Below are 19,867 nucleotides of genomic sequence, written 5' to 3' on the forward strand. Positions count from 1 at the left end.
GGGGCTGCTTTCCCCACACTGTTTACTTCTAATCCAGAGCCACTGCAGCTTCTCCAGCTGGATCTGGGCCACGGCAAGGCAAGCAGCAGGCAGGGCTGCCCACACCGCATCCCCACTGCGGCCTCCCCGCAGGACACGCGCTCCGGCTGCTCAGCTCTTGCCCACCAAGAAGGGCTTTCTTTCCTTTTTGGCTGGATGCTTGGAGACTCCTGAAGCCGAGACACAGATCACTAGGTTAGCAGAACAGGCTGCTTGCAGTTTGCAAAATTTTCCTTCAAATGAACCGTGAAGCCTCTGTTAATTATTCTTCTTGCTGCTACTGTTTTTCACTGCTGCTGACAGTGGATTTACCTCTGCCCTCTCCCACGGAGATCCTGTTGTTCTAAATGCTTCTGTAAAAAAAAACTTGTTTTCTTAGGAGGAAAATTCAACTTTCCTGTTTTCCTTTCATGTTTATTCTTTCTCTGTCTATTTGAGCAAGCCTCAAAGCAGCCCTTTTAGTAGCTGGAGGTCATGCTTAGTGGAGAGAGTATAAAATCAGCCCCCGAGGCTCCCTGAGCCCCTCACTCCGCCCGGGACAAGGCGCTGCCTCCCCTCACAAACCTTCCCGGGGGAGGCCAAAAGATTTGGTTTTAATTTGGTTCTTGAAGTCAGGGTGGCTGCTCAAAGTACCACACATCCTATTCACGAACTCCTGCTGGGGCTGACTTTGATCCAGAAGCTGCAAAGGAAGGGTTTGAATTGCACCTACACGGTCCGAGCAGTTCTATGTTGAATTTGTGCCGCCTTCTGCTCTTTGTAGGAGAGCAATGCCAGGAGAAATCAAGCCTGTGACCTGTGGTACTTCGTACAAAAGGAAAGCCCAGCCCAGGGCCCGGGTCTCCCTGGAGGGAGGCGTGCAGGACCACCTCTGCTGCAAGCCTCGGGTGCCCTCTAGCCGTCGTAGGCTTTGAGGGAAACGGAAATGTTTTCGTTTTCTATAAGCCTTGCCGAATTTCGCTTTTGAACCCAACAAGCAGGTCTTGAAAGCATATTCTTCCGTAATTGCAGTTAGACCAACAGTAGGGACCGAGTGGCCGATTGCAGTCGCTGCTGCCTCGTTTGCCCTGGGATGATCCAAGAGAAAAAAAATAGTGCTTGCTTACTCAGGCGGGGAATTTGTTGCTTTAAAAGGTATTTGCCTAGAGTTTGTATGTTCAGCTGAAGCAGGGGAGAGTGACATGTCAGCAGGATGATTCCTATGACTCCTAGGAAGATGGAGGGTGGAAATGTGCCGTGGGGCGGGGAGCACACAGCTAGAAAATGGATTATTTTTTAAATATTTGCTTTTGTACAGGCTTTTTGTGAGATGTTTGTCTGCAGAGAGCAAATTGCTGCCAGCCCGCAGCCATGGTTAGCTGGGACACTGGTGGCTCCGAGTGCCTCGTACTTCTGTGCATCCCAAAGGGACCCAGTGAAGGTGTGGGAGCGGCTTCTGCTCCAGCTGCCTTGCAGACATGGGGATCAAGTATGTGAGGGCATGAAGGGTGGAAAAGCACTGTTGATGCTGGCCTGAGGGCAGCGGTGGGGCAGAGGTTTCGGTGCAGCAGGGGAGAGGATGTTGCATATCAAAATGCCCCCTATATCCTCTCAGATACGAGTGCTGGACAACATAGTGCTGTGACAGAGAAGGGCAGTCACACCATGGGATATGGGAGGACCAGCTTCTCTTCTCTTATTTTATATTATATTCTCTTATTATATATGGGAGGACCAGTTTTCTTCTCTTATTTTTTTTTTTTAGCAGTGTTGGGGGGCAGTGCCGTCATCCTCTGCACTGCCTGTGGGCTTAACAGTTTCAAGCAGGTTTAGCTGTGAAGTGGCTAATGCTGTAGGGTGGCAGTGCTGGAGGCGTTAGGGCAGGGACAGGGCCCCTCAAGCAGCTCCAGCTGTGGTAGTGGGTCCAGGTGGAGCATATCTGTGGTGGTGGGTCCAGGTGGAGCACACCTGTGGTGGTGGGGCCAGGCTGTCCCTGTCCACAGTGGTGGGGAGGGTTGCTGGGCAGGCACGGGCAGGTAACTGGGCATGAGGTGTGGAGAGGTGGGGGCCTCTCTTGCTGGTTTGGGGGAGGCTGGGCTACTGGGCAAGGTGGCACCTGCCCCCAGTTCAGCCCATGGGCAGAGCAGGTGAGGGAGCCATAGGTAGTGGTGGTGTTGAGGCTGAACTCTCCATGCCGCTGGCCAAGATGGGCTTGGGAAGAGCCAGATGTGCTTCATGAATGGCCTGCGCACTCTGGAGAAGGCAATCAAATAAATGCCTGTTGTGCTGACTGAGCCAGCCTAGACGAGTGCACAGCAAGGTAAATGCATGATTTTCTGAGGGCTGGAAAGCTGAGATCTGGAGCAAGCAGAGGAGGCAGTGAGAGTTTTGTCTAGACATGAACCCTACTCTAGGGATTTAGCCATACCCTGGCTGCACCTGGGTGGTGGGGGTTGGCATGCCCTGATATAAAGGTGAGGCTATCACCTGTGGGAGGTCTCGTCTCATGCCAGGTGGGCAGGAAGGTCTCAAATTGTAGGGCAAGAAAGCCTTTAAGCCATAGCATTTCCAGACCTCATCATGGGAACTTGTGGAGAGGAGAGGTAAGTGGGCTAAAAATCTGCTCTATTTTTTAAGTGGTATTCCCTCTACTAAGGAAAAGGGAATCATCTCAGTAATCTCTGCTCAACCAGCAATCTAATGCATTGACACAGTAACTTTTACTTTTCTAGTATTCCACCAAAGCCTCTGACTCTGCACCTGTATTTTTTCTCTGTTGCCTTTTGTGTTTTGTTTTTGTTTTGTATGTACCTATCAAATTTGTTTTTAGAATATCCCCCAATTAGATTTAACTGCAACATTACTTGATTCATTGTGGCTTATTTCTTGAGAGATACTTTGTATCTGAAATACTTAGAAGATATTGGGCTTAACAGCATCTACATCTTCCATTTTTCAAAGGCCGGAAAGGATCCTTGCTGGTATGTTTACCAAAATGATCGTGCAGGTCTTACATAAATGTGTATCTGTAATACAGATACACTGCAGGCCATCTCAAAATATTTTGCTTACTGCTGCTAGCAGGCAGAATAGATGGCAGGTAGTATGGATATCTGCAAACTTGCGTTGAAAAACCTGCTCAAAAGTAAATATCAAGCACACGATCAGTGTGCTTCAGGAAGCTGTGCCACTGTGTGTGAGTTAGGTACCATGGAAACATCTCCTGATAATAACACATCCGTCAGCTTGTGCAATGTGGCTCTGGAGGCAAGTGTAGGCTACAAGGAAACCACTCTACTAGTGGTTAATTTCTACCTTCAACAAAATCTGGAGTGAAACTACTGCTTAAGATGATGTCCAGCAGTTGTGATACGATAAGTTAATTACAGAGGAACAGCCCGATGGCTGCCGTTAGCTTTGGCTGGATTGCATGGATTTGTGAGGGGAAGATAGGTGATAGTGTCTTCTGAGCAGCACAGCTGAAATACTGACACTCTCCTGCAGTCTAGCATGGGAGCAGGAGCCTCCCTTTCAATTTGCGTAAGTGAACTTAAATCTGAATTCTTGAGTTCTTTCTTACAGCCTTTCTTTTTTCTGAGAAGCCTGTGCTTCTTCCCCCAACCATACGGCTGCATCTGAAGAGGGAAAGAGGAGGTATTTAGGATAATATTATATAATATAAAAATATGTATATAATACATCATTGCTATTGTAGAGGGATTTTTTAACACCTTGCAGCTTGTATATGAAAATGCTGTAAAGTACATGGTGGTACATGCTGATACTGATTCCTCTTAGGTAATTATTAACATCACATTCCAAGCTTGCTTATGTACTGAAGAAGCGAAATGAGGTCTGGGGATTTCAGTGTGTGTTTGCATGTGTTTGCCATGGCAGTGTGGCTGGACTCAGCCTCTTTCAGCTTTGGGTTGTGGCTTTACTGAAGATGTGTGTTGTGAGCTGAAAAAAAGCTTTTCTGTAGCAGTTCAGCTACATATCTGTAGGAAAGTCTTTCCTTTTTGCCTGTGAAAACATAGTCTCTTCTTAAATGTTTTTATTACTAATTTTGGAATGTGCTGGGATGATGCAACAAAACATTAAAATCCCCCTTTAAAGAGAAATGCAGAACTGGTAAATCTAGGTGTTCCCATCTTGGACTTATGCTCTCATTGTGTGGCATAAAATGCGTGTCTTGGTGGAAATGGGTCCTCTCCTTCGTGGCCCTGAGTTTTGCCTGCCTTATGGGGAAGTGAGGACAAAATGCAGCACAGTGGGTAATGTCACGTGCTTATAAGGCAAAGCAGGGGGAGTGGAAGAAGGAAAGAGGATAAGGCACCAGGGGCTCCTTGTGACCAGGTGACGTTTCCCCCTTTCTTTCTTAAAAAAACTTTCCAAGGTACAGAAAGGGCACCTTCCAACATTCTGGCCTTTCTCTGACAGTGACAGATAATGTGTTCACTGCACCTTCCTAGTAGCAAAGATTTAAGTTTTCTTAATCTGAGACTGATGTTTAATTGCTTTTGATGGGCCAAAACTTCTTCCATGAAGTTTTCTATATTCTTTTTTTGAATTCATTAAATTTGAGTTGGATTGCATTCATTAGATTTGAGTTGCCACTTGTGGGGTTGGGGGGGCTCGGCAGAGCCCAGCTGTGGAACCTTTCCAGAACTGTCTGGAACCTGGCTAGGTTCCTGCTTCTCCTCACAGAGAACCCTCAGGCACCGGTGCAACAGCCCACATGCTGGGCAGCCTCTCTGTCCTAACATGATGAAAAAACAGCTCCCAAGTACAAGTTGTTCATGATTTTTTATGCATGTTTCTGCATTGGTCATTGGACTGAGAAATTCTGAATAACTGGATGAGCAGACGGGAACTCTTTACCAGGCTCGTGCTCTGGCTGCTGCTTAAATTCTTCTTCTGGCTCTTCCCTGAATCTTGCATTTTTTCCCTTTGTGAATTGGATGGAAATTCACAAATTTCACAGGTTTGAAAGGTTGTGCACCAGCACTTGGTCAGCATTCGTCATGACTGTTGGGACTTTTCTTGAGGAAGGGGTTTAGCGACCCATCCCTGCCCTACACAGGGTGTCTGCCTTGACCTTCAGCTCCGTTTTCTCTGAATGTACATGCAAATACATTTTATTGGGATTTATCCTGTTACAGGTCCCGTCTGGGCTCTACAGAAAAAGAGTGATATTAGTATTTTAAGAACATACAATGGAAGTAAAATCTGCACTAAGATGCCATAATGAGGACAATAATTGTACCCTACCTAAGAGTCTTAAAATAATAAAAACCTTGACATAATAAAACTCAGGTTTTGTTTATCACTTGCCTGGTTTTACTCCCCAGACGTCATTATCTTCTGTTCAAGTCAGGCACGCATCAAATAAAGTCTCACCAGATCTACAGTTCAGCGGAGAAAAAAGCACATTTGGTGTTCCTCTGGAAACCCTCATACAGGATGCAACACCTTGTGGAGTTCCCTTTCTTGTGATGCAGATGGTGGAATACCTAGAAGTGTTTGGTAAGTTCATATTTTCTTTGTTTGGTCTCTGTAAACTGTAATTCTTTGTTTAAGCTGTATTTTTCAGCTGTGACTGCCAAAAAGTCTATTTTTACGATTATGCTTTGTTAGAGGAGCTTTTGCTTTTTGAGATCCAGTTCTTGTCACACAGATATGGTGATGCAAGCACTGCTTACTGTTTCATATTTCTTCTTAAACAGGTCTGGAACATGTTGGTATATTTCGAATCGGTGGCTCAATAAATAAAATCAATGAATTGAAGCAGAAATACAATCAAGGGGAAAAAGTAGACCTTATTAATGATGGAGATGTTGATTCTGTGGCCAGTCTCCTGAAACTCTTTTTGAAAGAACTACCAGTGGCTGTTTTTCCAGACAACATTTCTTCTGGCTTGCTAAAAACTTTCCAAGGTACAGAAAGGGCACCTTCCAAGATTCTGTCCTTTCTCTGACAGTGACAGATAATGTGTTCATTGCACCTTTCTAGTAGCAAAGATTTAAGTTTCCTTAACCTGAGATTGATGTTTAATTGCTTTTGGTGGACTAGTCTTCCATGAAGTTTTCTATAGTCTTTTTTTGAATTCATTAAAGCTTTTGAACTTCCCAACATCCTGTACAAGGCATTGGATGCAATCCAGTCCTGGATTTTTTTAGAAAGTACCTTTTCTGCACAATTTCTTTTTAAATTTGATACCTTATGTGTTACTGGGATTACATTTTTATTTTCAATCTAATCACTATCATAAAGTTGTTCATGCCCTTATAGAGCCACTGCCTCACTTTTCTCTTTTCTAAGCTGTAAACTCTTTCTCTGTTTAACCTTCCCTTGTACAGGAGTCTTTCTGTACATCCCTGTTCCTATGTAGTACTTTTTACTAATTTTCTTGTAGTCTTCTTGGACAGCAATGTGTGGAGCAGCACAAAGCATTTCAAATTCAAAGCCAAGTTGAGTACCTGCAGCAATACACTGCCAAGTTCCTTATTCAAGTCTGTAATGGCTGAGAGATCAGAAGATTCTGGCCAGTGATTTTGTGTGATAACTAAATCAGATATTTGCATACAAATAAGTGGGTTTTGTGTGTTAGATTTCAGGTTGATTTCGTTCAAACTATAAAAAAAGGAAAAAAAAAAGATAAAGGAGTCATTTCAACTATGAACGGTTGTGCTGAAAAATCTGCAGGATTTTTTGCAAGCACTTTGTTTTGACTACCCTGAACAGTCTGGCTGTTATATTCTTATTTTATTTTTTTTCCTCTCCATCCTCTTTTCCTTATCTCTCATTAATTAGTTGAGCACTATGGGTCTTGCCCATTATGAATTTTTTTTTTTTTTTAGGCCTAAAATTGCCCTTTAGGGCATGATTTATTATTTACAATACCAGAATGCCAGAGCTACACAGATGTGTCCTGGTGATCTCTGGCAAATTTGAGCATCAGCTGCCAGTTATTGAGCAGTACTGTCATCTCAGTTCTAATAACCAGGAGACTTTATCATACTAATTCTGAACTGCTGATCAAATAGAGTTGTTTGTGAACCCATTTTCTGCATTGCAACTCTTCTTTGAAGAATGAAAACCAAGAAAATGCTAACTATCCCCAATTTAGACTTTTAAGCATCTCTTGTGTAACTACAGTTGCATATTTATAGAGCAAAAATGTTTTGAGACTGAGAGCTACCAGTTTGTTGAGAAATTAAGATTATATGGTGCTGAAAGGGGACAATTTCTTATTCCTTTTAATGAGAATCATACAGCATGTGTAAAATCTCTGTGGAGAGTCAAGACTGATGATCTTGTATTGTCTTTAAAGGCAGCTGTAAGGACTCAGGTACATGACTACTGTCTGCATATCCATTAGAAAAGAAGCAAGTGCTAAATGATTCTGTCATAACAGGAAGAATAGCAGAAATAGTGTGCATAAAGCAATATCTGGAAAATGCATTGTACTTAGATATTAAATTGAAAATTCTTTGTTTAGGACATATGTAGTCTTTATTTTTCTCTAATGTGTTTTAAAACCTCCTCTTCTTCTCAGGTCTCTAATAATGCCTATGATGTAATTGTGTTACTACTAGGCATGTCTATGTAATAATTTTTCTTTTTCCCCCAGAGCACAAAATCCACACAACAGAATGCATAGAGAACCTGAGACAGTTGCTCAGCTGCTTGCCTAAAGCCCATCAAAACCTTCTTCGGTTCCTGTTCGCTTTCCTGTTAAAGGTAGCAACATACAGTGCAGTGAATTTCATGACTCTGGAAAACCTTGCCATTGTGTTTGGACCTGTTTTGTTCAAGTGAGTACTCTCTATTTAAATGCATTAAATAGAACTACCATGGTTGAACTCAATGATCCTGGAAGTCTTTTCCAACCTAGTGATTCTCTGTTCACACTTTACAATGAGGCTTTCGGTCACAATCTTATGTCCAATTGTAAGTGGAACATCTTGAAAATTGAATGTTTATCGTAAATTATGGGCAATAATGATAGATTCTGAGATGGCTGACCACCTTCATGATGTCAGGCACTGGCTATGCAGGTCCAGCCTCAAGTAAGAAACCATCTGAAGAGAGTAGGCATGAGGGCTGAAGAGCCATTTAATAAAAACTGCTCCTCTTAGTCAAGCTAAGTTCTGTGTCATTGAAGTCAAGGTGGTGAGAAGGAATTACTTAGAGTGACCTGATATTGGAGGATTTTTCAGTGAAGGCGAAATGATTTCATTCTTTATCCTATCCTTGATGTTGATGCTAAAGGATGTTAAAATGTTTCTACCTGTCCTACAACGTGTAAAGCTATGTTTTAGTGGATCAATTCCATCTTAGTGTAAAATATAAGCCAATGCCACTTTGCAAAATGTGTATGTTAATAATTAGTATTTTCTAAAAAGTCCTTGTTACTTTTCACTGTTTTATTTGGCAAGCCAAATAAGTTATTAAAATGATATATCAGCAAAATTGGTAACAAGCACATTAGAAAATAGTGACAGGCTTTGTTTTGGGGAGCTGTGCTCTCAAACCTTGCTATTGTTTCCATAGGTCTCTGTTTGTGCCTGTTTACCTGCTCTGTGGGCTTACCACCAGATGCACCAGTGTATAACCTTTACAGGTCACATAAGTAAAAGGACTCTTCCTTTCACAAAAGTATAGCTAGGGAGAGGAATCTAACAACATGAAGTGTCGTAGGATTTATGCCATTTTACTCCTGTGAGAATAGGCTTCACCATGGAGGATGTTCAGTGATGAAACAAAGGCATTCTGCAACCAAACCCCAAGTTCCTTTATATCCGCATACTAAAACTAGTAAACGTTTACTTCCCCATGTCTGGATTAGTCATCTGGTGAAACTTATAACGTTAACAGCTAAAAGGCTGATGACAAACAGCCTTCACCGAAAATCTGTCCCTTGATCCCCACACTAACTCAGCAAGTACTGCACCGACTGTTACTCTTCCGTCATCAGGCCCCCTTTGCTACCACAGGAGGTTTCTGTGCATGCACACACATGCAAGAATACATAATTTTATTCCTTTATCTCCATTCCCAAATTTTCTGAACATGTGCCCACTGATTGCTGTATCTACAGATAAGAATCCAATGAGCTTCCTTATTGACTGATGAGCTGTTTCAGATTTTAAGCATCCTACTCTATTTTGGGAGATGGTCCAACTCCTTCCGAACATGCCCCTTTGTATAGTTTTAAAGTACACTTAGTGCTAAATGCTTGTGGCAATGACCTATCTGAGAAGCCTTGAAAACTACCAGCATCGGGTTTCTCTGCCAGCGACTTGTCAAGAGAACACAACTACCATAAATAGAAGTATATCTGCCCTATGAATATTAATGCTAGCTTTTCACAATCATTCTGGTCTCACCAGCTCTGGGAGAGAAACCAGTATGTCTGGAGCTCATTTTTTTGTAAAGTGTATAACTGTTGCTGTCCTTGAAAAGCTTTCTCCTAAGATTATGAAAAATCACCTTTTTTTGGTAGCTGGGTGGAGAAGAGAACCTCGCAACTGGCATTTTCTCTCAGCAAGACTGCTGTACTGCTTCCCACTGAGTGACCTGAGGCCTTGAATGATTCAGGATAAACCAGTTTTATTGTCCTGTACAGCAGCAAAATTCAAGGTAGTCTAGAGTGTGTCATATCTGCTGACATGGGGAATAAAATAAATAAATATGAAATTTTATATCTTTCAGAACATGAATAAGTGCAATTAGCAACCACATTATGAAACATTTGGCAGCCAGGGTGTAGATTCACTGGAAAGTGAGACACGTTGAGTAGTACTTGCTATAGCTGTTCAGTCAGAATGTGAAGGTTATGGAAAAAACAGCTCTAGATCTAATCTCCAATTGTTGGAAATAGCCTTCTGGATGTGGTGTCAGCTCTGCTTACAGCATTAATTCATTGCATGTGTTAAAACTGTTCTGCATGTTTCGGCAATCTGCATTTTTATGCAATTACTTCTCCCTTCATTGACGTTAAACAAGTAAACTAGGTTGTTTCTAAGCATTTTTACTTGAAATTTTCAAACTACTTATACTCAAGTGTAAATTCTGTCTATGATTATCGCCTGTCTCAATCTGTTGAAGCTTTTATTTGTGGAGACCTGTCATGCTTAAAGTTTCACTGAATTGAGTGAATTGGAATATTCAGTAGTCAGAACATGCATGGGCCTTGGGGGACACAAAATTAGAATACAAAACTTGCTGCTTATTATACCTTTCAAGCCTAAACTGCATATGCTTCACAATTAGTACCTATGGTAATTACAACACAAAAATTATGATTAGCACAGGTGTTATATTGGAAATTTAGTTAAGGATCACAGAAACTCCTTTTATAATGAATTTTAAATGCTAGGAAACTCATATTACTGTGTGAAAATTGAATACTAAATAAATACTCTTCCATATTATTTAAACTGCTGCAGCCCCTTACTTCAATGCTGCTTATATTGAATATTTAACTAAAATTATCTTCTTATTGGAACTTTTCTATTATCAGTATATATGCTTCATGTCCCCGTTCAGGGTGGTAGAACCTAAAGTGGGGGTGAGAAATGAAGGTATGTTTCAGAAAAGCATAACTCAGTAAAATGTTTAATTTTGCCTTTAGTCTCCTTGGTAGACCATCTCCTCCTGAGTTGTTCTGTTGGCCTCCCTCCCTCATGAGACTGAGTTAAGCTATCTTCACTGCTGTAAAATGGCTTCACTAGCTACTTCCAGATTGCTTTTCTTTTAGATTTTTGACCCTGGCATCTATTTCTTGTCTCTTGAGACTTCAGTTTTAACATCTCCATGATGCAACTTTCATGTCTTTGCTCTCTTGTAGGTAAGGGAACCAAAAACATAACTCGTGGATCAAGTATCTGAGTGGCTACTACTCCCTACAATTTCTTTGCTGAGCTCCACTCTTCTATTAGCTTCTACTGTTGATTTCTTTCTGCATCTCCACTGAAGGATTTATATCTGTTGCTCTTCATCCATCTTGTGAGCTGTTTCATGTCCTCCTAGTCTCTGTTAATGCCAAGGAGAATGAGTTGCTCTGATTTTATCAGAAATTTGACTGATGTTGCTTAAACTTCTGTAGGTACTTTCTTATGTCTCATTTTGGTAAAGAGATTTCTGTTGTTCTTGCATGAATGCACAAGGGTGCCAGCCAGCCAGCTGTTTGCTTCTACTCACTTTGATTCATTCTTTCTGTAAATTTGCAGCAAGCCTCATACACATGCCTCTGCCAGCAGGGAACCTTGGCAGATCTCCTGAAAAAAGCGAAGGCAAGGGACTGTAGGGATTTTCTAGTTTGCACTCGGCTGCAAAACAGCTTTGAAATGTTTCAGCTCAAGGAAACCAGTAGCGGCTTCCTCATGATCCGTTTTTAATTTTCTTATTTGCAGTGAGTGTTCTGTGTTTGATTTGCACTAAAACTCATTACAGGGTTTTTACGTGAAGTGAAGAATGTAATTCAGTAGCTGTGTTCTTCCTAGGATTGTGTTCCTTGATTCAGCAGTGCATGAAGATGGTTCCCCTGTTGTCAGGTCTGATAATATAGTTTCTGCTAGCAGCAGAAGCATCTGAAGAGGCAGGAAGTGATTATTTTACAAAATTAATTGAAAGTCTGTGGACGGTGGCTGCAGAGGAAACTAAAAATGTATTTTCTATATTTGGAATACCCATCTGTTGCCACCTGTGACTATCTGTGAATAAGCAGACATTGATATTTGGAGTCAGCTGTAGGGTCACGTCCCAGAGTATAGCTCACATTTAGTTTAAAATGAATTAAGAACTGAGCACCCAAAATGTAGGCTGCTAGTAAGGGAAAGTGGGACCCGATAAGTAGGGCGAGGGCTGTTTATTGTCATGAACTACTTGTGGAATTCTCCTTGCTCGTAAGGAGTTAACAGCTGGTAGAGATGAATTCAGGAACATGTGCCTAAGTTATAGAAGATGAAAAAGAAGGCAGGGGACTAAAATTGTTTCTTGTATGGCCTGTGAGTTGTGCGTGTTGATGTTTGTGTAAGTGATGAATAATCTGTTAGAATTGTATACTGGAAAGGCTGTTGCTCAGTCAACCATGTGTTGCGTACAAGCTTGCTTTTTGTGGAGAAACTGTCAGAAGATTAGAGATCCAAGAAGGAGAAATATTAGCCAACCCTAAAGAAAGAAGTGATGACACAACAGTTTATCTTGTAAATCTGTCTACATTGCACCTAGCTGTAACTCTGATTAAACCATCTTCTTTCAAAAGGAGTCCAAACCCAAGTTCTTACAGGAACAACAGTAAGTTTACAAAAGAACTTCAATGAAAGAGATTGGACTGGGTCCATTGTGTATATTTATACTTAAAGTCACTAACAAATAATTAATCTACTGATTTGGCAAGCAGAAGACTGATGTGCTGTGTGTCTCCACGTCAGTCTCCAGGGTTTATGAATTTCCTGTTTAAATATTAACGTTGTGCTTGGTGGAACTGAGTTGGTGCAGCATGTCTGGAGAAGCTGCATAAAGGCGACAGAATTTGTGTAAGTGTCCTCTAAGCTTTGAAATAGTTTATGAGGGGAATGCACACGTCCTTCAAAGAATGAGATTAAAATCCCATGTAAAGAATTCCAATTTAATCTGCTTGTGTGGATAGTACAAATTTAACTACTGTTTATTAAAAAAAAAAAAAAAAAGAGAGGGAGAAAGAAAGAGGGGAAAAAAAAACCCAACCAAACCCCAACCTGTTAATGGCAGCATCCAGAAATTCCACTGCATGAAATGCCCGGTGTTTATGAACTTATAAATTATGATACTGAAGCAGTTTCTAAACTGTGTGTTAGGTGTTTTTGTTTTTCTTTCCCTTGGAATTTCTCGTAATATGACATTCTAGCCATCAAAGTTCACATTCTTAAACTAAGCTGCAGTAAAATAGCTCTTCCAGCCCCAATGCCAGGCAGTGATGGCAGATCTGTGGAACTTTTATTTCTCCTCTTCATCCTTGGTTATGAATTTCATGTCTGAGTTACTGCCAGGTTCTGGCTGTTTTGCTGTGCTGCCTCAAAGATTCATGGTGTTGTGAACCATTGGAGCAAACTGGGGCTCCATCACTGTGAGGCTCTCAGTGCTGTGAACCCACCAAATTCAGTTGGTTCAAATGAGGCTGGAAGTCTGTTTTATCCAGTTGAACAACTGGCTACTTTGCTGAATTATTTTGAGTACAGTGTGGCTCTCTCTGTGACTCATCGTTAGCCCCTGATCTGAGAGTTGCTAAACTTAAAACATCTCCTCTTCCTTTAGAATCCCTGTCAGTCCCTTGGCTTGTGAAGAACAAAGGCTTTACAATAGCCTCCTGCTGTATTTGCTTCAACACCATGAAATGCTTCTTGTTGACCTGAACCCTTGTTTTTCACAGACACCAGCAGATGGTCTTCAGGTAAGAAACTTACATTGATTGATTTATCAAGTAATCAAAAGCACCTCATTAGGTTGGAACCTGCAAATAGAAATATATTTGCATATACATAGTGTAATTAATGACTATAGTTTGTTGCCAGCAATGTAAATATTCATTATCAGGGCATCCTGATCTAGTGGGATGTCCCTGCCTGTGGCAGGGGTGTTGGAACTAGATGATCTTTAAGGTCCCTTCCAACCCAAACTATTACATGATTCTACGATTCTTTGTGCCTTAGTTGGAGGGGAAATGTGACTGTTTAAAATACTGATTTTGAAAAAAAATGTAAGTGCGAAAGCAAAAGGTCAAGAGTAAAATCTCATGTCGTTGCACTTTAAATATCTTAATGCTGAGCTTTGTTAGCTCAAAGCCACTGGACCTTTCCTCAAGTGAGTCACTTCTTTTTCGTGTGTTTGGCTATACATTGTCAATGCAGGAAAGCAAAACCAGAAGGATGAAACCCCTTTAACCTTTCCAGAACTCACTGTGTATTGTTTCAGCCTCTCCTTGGACATATTCTTTGCTAAAACATTGTTAGTATTTTATACCCTTTTTGCCTGTGTGTTTGTTTGTTTGGTTTTTAATGTCAAAACCCTCCTGGTGAAAGAAACACAATAGAGAAAGGCTGGTTTAGGGAGAGTGTCAGTATACATCTTGTTTTCAGTTTGTAATGTGATGTATCATTGCTGCCTAACTTGAAAGTGATTTTTAGAAAAAGATATGAAGGAAATGTTGTAAAACCTACGGTTTAATAATCCACCATGCGTTTGCCACATATCCTTGCAATTCATGACTAGATTGATAGCAGCGAGCCAGATCAGGTGAAGGATTATGATAGAGATTTGCACTGTGTGTAATTTTAGATCATGCTGCTCATGTTTGTGACTCCTTAATTTTCTGGCTTCTTTCTCCAAGTATCTCTGTAAAAAAAACCCAGCAGAATTCTAATATAAAGTTTCTGTATTTAGAGCATACTATATATCTCAAACTGAATATTGGGACTGTAATGCTCCTTGGAATCTGTCTTTAAAATAAATCCAGTACAGCTGTAGGTACAGAGAACAGAATACACTGATACAAGGATGTTTCTGAAATATTCCTGCTATGTCACAGGATGTGGCCTCAAATCTAAAACTAGGATTGTTTCACGCAAAGACAGTGTTGGAGACCATGTATCCCTTTACTCTCTGAAGATGTCACATGTCACTACCACCTTTGAGAAGTCCAGTAACCTGTACTCAAATGAGCATGCAGCATCAAAACCCTACCTATCCTATTTTATCTGCTTCTGCTTGCAAAACTAGAAGAAGCATCAGCAGCTAAAGGAAACTGGAAAGGTATTAGAGAAGCCAGGAAACTTGGGTTTCTATTGCAGTGCTTTTGTTTTAGAAGCAACTTCGCTCCCTGTAATTCTGCAAAATGTCACAGTCTGTCTGGGATGTGGGAAAGAATTCTGCTGAAAAGATCCTTTCAAGTTCTTTCATAAAACCTCAGACAAGGCATAGCCATGAGGCACTTTCCTGCTCTGAGGTAAGTTTATGAAAGAAATCCCATCTGTGGGTGAGAAGGGAATTCAGTATTCTATGGCTGATCTTGTTTTTGTAATTTCTGGCAGGAAACCCAGGACATTGGATAGGTACCCTTCATCTTTCATAATATAACAATTGCTCAAAGTCCACTAAACTGGAAACATCAAAGTTAGGTTTACAAACTAAACATATTAAAAGATCATTTTCTAGTTCCAGCAAAGCAAGCAAAAATTGAAATGGCAAACCTGCCTTGGATCCCTTGTTGCTTCCTGGAAATGAAACTTGATTTTGTTGGCTGTTTCTCATGAAATAATTTAAAGCATTTACACAGATACTTGCATTTGGACTACTTAACTCCCGGAATTTTTTGTTGTTGTTGTCGAGGTGCGTTTTTTTTCCACTTCAACATAATACGTTACCCTAATTAATTGAGCTTTAATGAATTAAAGCCATACAAATCTGGCAGCTATGTCATACAGCTGACAGGCTTAACTTTCAGTTGTGTTGTTCACTGGCTGAGATGGGCAAGATCGATTGATCCTGAGCAGAGCTCTTAGTATCTTGAAGTGCTAGGTGTCATCCCACGTACTCTACATCTACAGGCTGATTTAGACTGACAGATTGCGAGAAGAATTTGCAAGTTTTTGAAAGGCACCGGTTTAATATTTTAAAGCTATTACCCTGGGCTGGTTAGTAGACTATTCACAGCCACCTATTCCATCTGAAGATAGTGGTTTAAAGACATATCCAAGCTAGTATGTATTTTAGCTTGTCCTTTTTCCTTATTATTTCTTTAATTTCCCTGAGAATCCATTAACATTTAAAGCCATCCTATATCCTTCTGTCCTAGCTTGCAAATTGCACTGGTACTAAACTGATTTTCCTGTTTGGTTAAATCATTCTTTAAAAAGAGGTTATACGCTTCGGTGTTTGGTTTGGTCTGAGGTCTCTCTAGGTAACTCTGGTTAACTGGAAGCTATCACTACGTGTGTTGGAGTTGTATAAGATTAGCTAAACTTCTATAGTGTAATTAAATCATGAACCAAAGCTTGCTAAAAGCAATTTGTCATGCTGTTCGCCTTCATCATTTCTGAATCTTACATTCTAGATTAAGAACTATGGGTTTTTTTAAAATTATTTTTGCATCTAGGCCAAGAGTGTTTTTTCATATCTCCTTTTGGTACAGTAGTCGTAGATAAATCCTTCCTGAATTATGCATAGTACCTTTGTCTTGTAAGCAAACAGAAGCATGACTTTGTGGGTGCATAAAAGCCACTGCACGTATTTCCATCAAAGCATGACATTCATTAGACAAAAAGCCTACACCCTGAGGAAATGAGTCTCATTTCTTGTTTTCTTTTCTTCCTTTGTCCTTTTATCTGTGCTTCATTATGTATCAGCGAGGCTACAGGGGCTGCCTATTGATTGGATCTTATGTAGCTTCTCCCTGTAATCGTGGAACCCCAGTAAAAAGGGATTTCAGAGATTTAGGGGGTTGGGGAAGTGGAGCTGCACAGTATCCTGGACCTGCAGGTTGACCACAGACACCTCGGAAGGAATTTCTGAAACTTCAGTGTCCTTTGGAGTTGATCTGAATAGGACAACTGAATATTTCATGGAGACTTTATCTACTCAAAATACAGCTTTATTGGGGAGGCTTTTGTGCTCTGGAGAGTTTTGTCAGTCTTGGGGATTTAGTCTTTTTTCAAAGAGAAAATAGACATTTTGGCACTAGCCCTTTTCTGTGAAAAATCTGTGGTGCCTCACTCTCAGCTGAAGTTACTGTAAAAAGGAATTGTAATCTCCCAAATGGATTATCATCAACTTGGAGGACAGCAATAATGTAACTGATGTCTTCCTTTGCTAATCCCATGACAACGCTTGTGGAATTAGCTGAAAATTTTCAGAACTAGCAATGAACCAACCAAACAGACATTACCTCATGATCTAGTAAACTGAAATTTCCAGGTTAGACTAAATTATCCTGTCAAGCTAATCTGTCTTGAATAGGGCAACATAGTTCAAATTCCTGTTTGTGTCTCTTAACATTTTTTCCTGAATTTAAACTAGTACAGGTCTTGATTATTTTCTTTCACTTAAGATCATTTAAGATAGCAATGCTAACTTTTATTTGGGTTTACATGTCACTATAGCAAATTCTGTGTGTACTATGTGAACTGCCAGTGGATTTGTAGGGATTGCTGTTGATAACGCGAGTTCTTCATATTATTTCCAATTCCACAGAAAAACTATTTTCCCTAACCTTTGCAAATTTAGCAAAACATGGAATCATAAAACATTAAGTTTTAATTTTGTGTTTGAGTACTGCCCAAACCAGAAGACTGGATGAAAAAAATGCCATACATTGAGGATCAAAGTATAACCTAGATCTCCACAAAAATTGTGGCCAGCAGACTGTAAGGATATGTTTTTTCTTCTGGATAAATGATGCAGAATATTTTACTGACCGTAGGCATAAGGATTTAATAAAAACTGCTGTAGCCTAGGCGATTGTGACTTAAAGCCACCAAAGTGGCTGTGGCTGGAGTACTTATAACTCCTAGGTCTTCGAAGCCAGAGTCTTTCTGCCTGATGGTGGAGAGAATAGGGAATTAGGAGAGTGAGATGCTTTTTCTGCTCTGTGTCTGTGATCTGCAGCAGACTGTCCCTTGTACTGGAGATCTGTAACTTGGAAATAACAGATGTGTCTGGTCTCATTTGTAGTGACCTGCGGGGTGTGGAGAGAATGTCACTGGTTTGTTGTTTACTCCAGCACTGCTGTACAAGCGGTCTGGAACACTACTGTCACACTTCAACCCTTTGCTATGGCTTAATGGATTTTGCCACTAGCTACTATTCTCTCTTCACCTTCCCTCCAATACCTAGTTATTTATAATTTAATTTTTCAGTTGTGGAAGGCTTCACTAAGAATGCATATTGGCAGGTGAAATTGTGCTCTGTGTGACAGCCATTGGCTGTGCTTTACTGTAACAAGCAGCCTGAGCACAGCAGAGGGAACCTGGTCAAACAGAAATCCTGAGATTCTTTACTGTGATCAATAGTACAAGAACAGGGCTCAGGCAATCACGCAAGCTGATTACACTGGTAGCTGTCTGTCATTCAATAACGGTATAAAGTGTGTACAAGTGGAACATCTTTCTAAAATGAGTCACTAATACAAGCCTTTCCTGGCCTGGAAAATACAATATGTTTTGAAGGCAATATAGTGTTCAGAAATCAGCTCGGTGGAGACTTTTGTTACTTCTCAGTCTGTGAATACCCATTTTCAGTTTTGCTCTGAACAGAGCATCTTAAAAGCTCCTACCCTAATCAAGCTCACAGAACATACATAGATTCAGATTAAGTAGTTTTATCTGAAATTTGTGAAGGTAATACCTGATGTGTTCAGAGAGGCAACTGGTTGCTTTGCTTATGAAGCTCAGCTGCACTACAAGGAAGAGGATTGTAATTAATCAGCTAGTTTACACATTAGGATAATACAGATTTCTACTTTCAGAGGATCCATAGGGTCTTCCTCTGATGTTCAAAAGATTTACCACAACACCTAAACCTCAGGCTTGTGGCTCTGAAATTTCCAAGTGTCTCAAGGTTGCAACAGAACCTGCAGTATTTCTTCCACTTGGTGTCAGCATTTCTCTCTCTCACTCCGGAGCTGTTCTTTGCTTTGAACATCGCTCTTTAATATGTTCTGAGTACCTATCTTAAAATTAGGTGTTACGTTTCTATTTTTGTAACGTATCAGAACATCAGCCTGTTCCTTCCTCAGATAATTATTGATATCAGAGAGGCATGAAGGAATTCACCTCCAAACCCTTATGAAATGCAAGCCTTTTTGATTTTATGCTTGTGTCACCTTCCTTACCTCAGCAGGACAGCCATTAAAATCTCTTACCACTTTTGTACTCCTTTTCTTTAGTGTACACAGGCAATTTGATTTGTTTGCTGATGATCAAGGCTGTTCGAAAAAGCAACTTCAGAAGCACAGTCTTTGATAGGAAAATAATCCCTTGGGAAATTAAAAATATTTTTACTGAAAGGTTTGTGATACGTAAGTATCAAAATATTGCAGCCTTTTTACTTGTCATTAGCAGTAGTAGTGGGGGTGTGTGGAGGGAAGTAATTATTTGAAACCCTTAGTGGCTTTTCATTTCATGCAGTGTTAGGGATGGGAGTGGAAAATGGTTTCAGAAAAGCAGGCAAGAAATGTAGAGTGAAATACAACCAGAAAAAAAATTCCACTGTCAGAAAAAAAAAAAAATCAAAATAAGAAACCAACATTCTTCGTTTAACTAATGGGCTAATTGTACTTCATTCAATTGTAGTTAGTTGCAGAGCTGTGCAACAGTGAATTTCATAGGCTTATTCTGAATGCACAGATTCCCCTCAAGCTGCCTCCCCCTCCAGCCCTCCAGGAATTCCTGGACTGCTTTGTTCCTCTTTAATTAGTTTATTTCACCTGTTGTAGCAAAGATTCAAACATGCTTAGGTAATTAAACAACATGGATGGAGAGAAGAACAGGACTAGCACTTTTATAGCAGGTGCTGCAGAAAGGCATGGCTGAATCTCCAGAGCATATTAGCATGTTATAGCCTGCTGCAGTTCCACGCCTGGTTTAGGATTTTGTGGGGTTTTGCTGTAGAGCAGAGTCTGCAGTATTTAATTTCTTTCCTTCAAGTCAAAAAGGAAATGCATGTGCGTAAGTCAGCATTTCTGCTAAATACTTTCCAGAACTATCAAACTAAATACTGGGTACTGTTTTATTTTGCTATGAAAAAGGAAAGAGATGAAATATGCCTGTAATAAAAATGCAAACGCAATTGAGCCAAAACCATGAGAAAC

At 40.5% G+C, this 19,867-nt stretch overlaps 1 protein-coding gene across 1 annotated transcript; it reads left to right on the forward strand.

Moving 5' to 3' along the window:
- Positions 1–3,268: 3,268 nt before the first annotated feature.
- Positions 3,269–11,284, forward strand: LOC128852672 (protein FAM13A-like). Its single transcript, XM_054071214.1, has 5 exons — positions 3,269–3,558; positions 5,370–5,544; positions 5,745–5,954; positions 7,652–7,835; positions 10,874–11,284. The coding sequence occupies exons 1-5, from the start codon at positions 3,529–3,531 to the stop codon at positions 10,875–10,877; spliced, it is 603 nt and encodes a 200-aa protein (XP_053927189.1). The 5' UTR covers positions 3,269–3,528; the 3' UTR covers positions 10,878–11,284.
- Positions 11,285–19,867: the final 8,583 nt, after the last annotated feature.

The sequence above is a fragment of the Cuculus canorus genome, chromosome 7, assembly GCF_017976375.1.
Source record: "Cuculus canorus isolate bCucCan1 chromosome 7, bCucCan1.pri, whole genome shotgun sequence".
In the NCBI taxonomy this organism is placed as follows: domain Eukaryota; kingdom Metazoa; phylum Chordata; class Aves; order Cuculiformes; family Cuculidae; genus Cuculus; species Cuculus canorus.